At 38.5% G+C, this 5681-nt stretch overlaps 1 protein-coding gene across 1 annotated transcript in view; it reads left to right on the forward strand.

The window, feature by feature from the left end:
• Positions 1 to 5681, forward strand: part of arhgap36 (Rho GTPase activating protein 36) — a 73963-nt gene that overhangs the window by 51587 nt on the left and 16695 nt on the right. The window contains exon 3 of the mRNA XM_005750930.2: positions 134 to 202. Within this exon, the coding sequence (XP_005750987.1) occupies positions 134 to 202 (69 nt within the window). The remainder of the gene's footprint in view (positions 1 to 133; positions 203 to 5681) is intronic.

Genomic DNA, 5681 nt, shown 5'->3' on the forward strand with positions numbered 1-5681 from the left:
TTGATGTACAACAGTAACAAAAGACAGACATCCCAGACCGACTGTGACACAGACTTCATTGTTCAAACTAAAGCAAACACATACTTGAGCACCACAAACTGTATTGACTGTGACCTTTTCTTTCTTCCCACAGAAACTCACAAGCGAAGAAAATCTCTGCGCAGGAAGTTTGACTCCTTTTCAAAGGAAAAGAAAGAGCGAGGTGAGTTCAAACCATAGAAGTGGGTAAACACGATCCCGTCTGCGGCTATAAACTGTGAATGTGTTTCCCCACAGGCTGTTACCCTAAATATTATCATCAAACACAATGTCCCTTCTGTCCGCTGAAGCTACATAACCACATACACCACTGGAGTCCAGTGGCTTTTACCACCACTAACCACTAATGGCCACACATACTTGAAACACTGTTTAAAAAGAACAAGTGGATCAGGAATGAACTCTAAATCCTGGAAGTTTCACTTAGCTGGTGCTTCATTGTTTTTATAACCGCAAGTGAATAATGAATGAACAAACTGCAAGTTTAACTTCTTTAGTAGAGCTATAAGTATCATCTACAATATGTTTGGGATTTTTTTTGTAACAAATGATTACATTTAAACCAAAAACACAAAGAAACTAACAAAGTCAGACTAACAAAATGAAGAACCCCATTTGCACACATTATTTTTTATAATTGTGTTTTTCTGGGTACAAACAAAGTGGAAAAAGGATTTGAATCTGGAACTTTTGGATATAATGGATTGGTTTTTGGATCTTTGATCTACATTTGTGGCATGTGTGCTTCCTCACACCCCTCTTTTGGAGTATTTAGTTAAGTCCATGAAAGCCTGCTCTTTTGAGTCTGAGTCCACATGGCCTTCGGTGTGAAGTAGTATGAAATCTGATTATTTTTGCCGGATCAGATATTATCCAGTTCTAAACGTGATTTCCATTCTCAGCAGAAATGGAGGAAGGTTTCATATTTCTTCAAGCCTTTGAATTTTCTGAGGGGACCCGTGACTTTCTGCTTTGATTTCCTCCACATTTCTTTTGAACTGCCACCTCGCCATTGTGGTTAAAAAGAGTAAAAGATATACAGAGTCTCATCTCTGCAGATCAAATAATACTTTTAATTTCCTGGGGCTATGGTGCTGGCAATCTTTTTGTTAAGCAATGCGATAACAACACTTTCTCCAAGTCAAAGCGTTTGCTGTGTTGGATGAGACGCTTGTATTTTTAACATGCTGCTCTGTTGTTTTTCTTGTAGACTCAAGCCCCCTATTTGGTCATCATTCTCTGCCTCTACTTTTTATTGGCGCTATTCATGCGTAGCACATCATTCGACTGAGATTTTAAAAATTACAGTGCACACTACAGCCTTGGAAACAAAACATTGAAGAGCTTATGGAATAATCACACAGAGACCTACTAAGGTTTAGACCATTAAGGACTTTTTCATAGCCAGTAATCCAAACCAATCAACATGGTAATGACTAACCTTATGTTGCAGATGGGCTCATCTCAGATGTACGAAAAAGTCCATTTTTGGTGTCTCCTCCCTGTTATATGATGGCGTTTGAATGTGCCAATCAAGGACCCTCAGCGTTTACGTTTATTGAAGACAATTTAACCTTCATCCTACCCAGTGCTCATGTTTTTATATTAGTGTTGTCAGTGTTAATCTCGTTAAAATGACGTTAACGCCATAACTGCATTAACTTGGCAAACCTCGGTTAGCGAGTTATGGCGGATCGTCCCACGCACGGGGCAATCCGCCATAACTCGCTAACGGCGGTTTGCCGCGTTAGTTTATATTAGCAATAGTTTATATTAGTCTAACCAAAGCTCTCCTACTAACCAACTATAACCCAACTTCACTAACCCTCCAAACATCACTGATATTTGGTTTTCCATCATCATTTACTTCCAGATTTATAGCAATTTATAGCAAAGTTCTAGCTAGCTAGCTGGCTTCCTGTCAAGGCCTCAGTCACACAAACCCAGAAACCAATCAGCGATCATCTTATAACCTCAAATAGGTGGCATAAATAGGTGTGCATTCCCCAACTAGTTAGCAAGTGATTGCTGGCTTTTTGCTGTTTGCGATCAATTTCACACTAGCAACTGCCAGCAACCACTACATAATTTCCTCTGGTAACCAGCAGTTGCTGGGGGGGATGGTGACTGGCATTAAGGCCTGTGTTAATAGCACCTAGGGAATACATAATCCCAGAGGAATACACACTTTTTGCTTAACGACCAGTGGTTGCCAGATGTTCACCAACTGGTCCTTAGACCTGGACCATGTTACTGGGACCAAACTTCTAGCCCCTCTAAACATCATAGATCCTTTTTTTTAAGGATGACTAGATGTTAAAGTTTATTGTCACATCTGGGAGCCACATTAATCTTTTTATTGGAGCTGAAAGAATTTGGACTGTTTTTAACTCTTAATGGTGTTTCACTGTTTGTGTTTATGGAAACTGAAGCAACTTTTTAGACCCTGAAATTACCAATAAAATCAGACTAGAGAAGCAGATAGTTTGCTTGTTGAACAAAACAAATTTGAGGCTTTTTGTACTTCTCTGTATTGATTTTTTCATTTCATCTTCTCTTTGGCTTTCTTTGATTTGCTCCTGACCTTTTTTTCCCTTCTTCTTGTGTTTTTTTTCCTTCTCCACTTCTTCTTTCATCTTCCTGCTCTAACCCATGTGACAAATCAGATGTTAGCGTGACCTCTCAGAAAAAGATGTTCTCTTTTCTCAGGTGATTATCGCAGCAGGGCGAGATACGAGCCAAAATGCCCAACACTACACAGCACATGCATTGACTGGCTGTCTACGCAGCTCTTTAAAGCCTGCCTCCAGCCTTGTACACACAGTGACTTAGCTCTAGTTAACCCTGCTAATGAAAACACAGAACATTGGGACCTGGCAGCTTTCCTGCTGGCTCTGCTCCTCTACTACTAAAGGCAGGACTGCGTCAAGTAACGGATTACAGAGTGACAATTGTGATCTGCTTGGCATTCGTGTATGGTTGATCATAATGCAGTGAACCAGTAGTTTCTATGTAATTTTCCCAAGCAATAGTTTAAACTGTTGATTCCTAGGAAAATACTTTACAGAGGACAGCCTGTGTTTTTAAAGTCTAATGCTCCAGGAGGTTGGATATTATCACCCAGCTGTTCCTCTGCTAAATATATCCACTCTGTTTTTTTAAGTAACAGATGTTGACCCGAGTACCAGACGTATTTAGGGAGAAAAGAAAATAAATTCCTGAACTGTAACACTTTGACACAAGCATCTCCCTTCCTGGCAGATTTTTTTTTAATCAACAATTCAGCACATATTAAGACACATTATAAAAAGAGATATTTTGGTTGTAGTTAGTGCAGTGTTTTAAATGATTCTAATTCAGTCTTCTGCTTTGGTGATGGTGGTGTATTTGCTGGGTTTCTATCTATAACTTGAAATTACTCTAATTTTGTTGCTGTTTTTATTTAAGTGAAAGCACACTTGTGCATTGTGTGTAACTGAAATCTGCTGGGCTGATCTGACAGAGTTAATTAAAAAAAAAAAACTTAATTAAATCATGTGTTCTAGTTGACATAATACAATTATAATTAAGTTGTTCTAACAGTTCTGTTTTTGGTGAAGATTCCTCTGTATTCATATTTTGTTTTTCAGCTCTTAACGTTTATTTAACCAGGAGATGGGACTCTTGAGATTTAATATTTTTAAATTTGTGGAGGGATGGAGTGGAGCCAGTAGTCAGTCCAAGATTCTTGCACAAGATCAGCCCAGTTCAGCAACAGTTCAGTCTATATCTTGTAGGTTTATCACTGATATGTTTCTTATTTGCCTCCTCAGTAAAATCAAGGACTCAGTGAACATCTGCTGAGCTTCTGTCTACTCCCTTCTTTTCTTGCTTTCTCTCAGCATCGGACTCGTCTTTACTCACTAGTGTTAACAGTCTGGAAAACCATAGCAGAATTACTATAATGCAAATAGCTAGAGAATTATAGACTTGAAAACTCAAATTTCTTATTTCATATTATTTACATCTGTGTGACTTCAAATATATAACATTACTAGTTAATGAGCCTTGAGCCTTTATGAAAGAAAACATGTAGATACTTTTCCCCTCTTCTAAACGCTCGAACCTCTTCTAAACGTCTTGCTAATCTGGCTGCCCTTCTGTGAGAAGCAACACTTCCCTGCTGCCACAGATAGCTATTAAATCATCAAGTGTTTACTTTAAACAAGCAAACGCTTCCAGTGCAAGCTGCTAACCCCATCACGGTTGGCTTGTGATGCCAGCAAACATGGCCAAATGTCAGGAGTGACTGTACCTCCAAGCAGACGTCAGGACTCAGGACCGAAGAGTAAGCCCCGGCTTACAGATCAAATACAGCGTAAGGCACATCATCAAAAGGTGACATCTTTTCAGTGGATAAAGCCCGTTCCTGTTGACACGCAATGTTGTGTTTCTTTGTGTAGTGTGTTTTCAGAGAAAATCAGTTTCAACTCAGTGTGTCATAAAATAAGAGGTAAATATGATCATTACTGTTACCATTGCATGCTGCATCATCAAATTATACATGCTTACAAAGCGCTGAAGATTTTAAAAAGTTCCCGAGTCGAACTGTCTGTCAGACCTTGCCATATGTTGGGGTTTATGTTTTACTTCTTTTGGGGGCAACTGTTTACCATCAGCACTTTAAAAATAAGTACTTTGGTGTAATCTTAATTGAGATTTTAGACTCTTAACTAGTTTGACTATAAAAATATTTGTATGACTGATCCAGGAAAAGTCTTTGAATGAGTGAATGATTTGGATTTTTCATGTTCTTTACCAACAATAAACTATTTTAAATTATACCGTACTTACCCAGTTTTAAAGAGTAAAGATCTCCTTTTTATTTAGTGCCTGGAGGAGAAGAGGCTGTACAAACTGCAGAGTGAATCCTTCACGTAGTAAACAGCTAGCATCTAGTGTTGCCAAGAAACAGCCGATAAGATTTTTCAGCCTAATTTTATCATGTTTATTAGCTGGAATGGGTTAATATCTGTTTAGCAACCAAAAACAAGTTAGAGTTTAAGTGAATGGTGACCTGCTGTGTAAACAGCTGTGTAATACTTCACAATCTGTTGCGCTAATTACCTTGTAGCTCTGCTCTAGCTTGCACATGTGGCCACAAACTAATAATAGCTGGCAGCTAGTCAGCAAGGCACTTATCAAAGGGCTGCTCACTACAAAACCTTAAAAACAGGTGTTTTATTTATTTATTTTATTTTATTTAGAGCTGAGCAATGTTCCCTCTAAACAAATTTAAACAAATCTTCATGATCTGTGTAGTATGTTAACACTATTGGAAGTAAAAATAACTTGAACTCCAATTTTGAAAACACAACTTTCTTTCTTTCTTTTTTACATTTTTTTTTTTATAAAGCTCTGACTTGTATTATGAGTGTGAGTGTGTGGTCTGGGAGAGAGTCCTGTAACTCTGTCTGCAAAATACAGTATATAATGACCAATGTTGCCCAATTGATTACCCTGGCATTTCTCCTGCAGCGTTGCTATCAGTGTGTGAAGAGTGGGAGAAGAGGGTTGCATTGACAATCCTCTTAATATCACCAACCATTCCCATTTTATTCCGGTGTATCCATATAAATGGCCCACCCTGTATAGTGACTGCA

Source organism: Pundamilia nyererei, unplaced genomic scaffold (assembly GCF_000239375.1).
Source record: "Pundamilia nyererei isolate P.nyererei 1_Seehausen unplaced genomic scaffold, PunNye1.0 scaffold00292, whole genome shotgun sequence".
In the NCBI taxonomy this organism is placed as follows: domain Eukaryota; kingdom Metazoa; phylum Chordata; class Actinopteri; order Cichliformes; family Cichlidae; genus Pundamilia; species Pundamilia nyererei.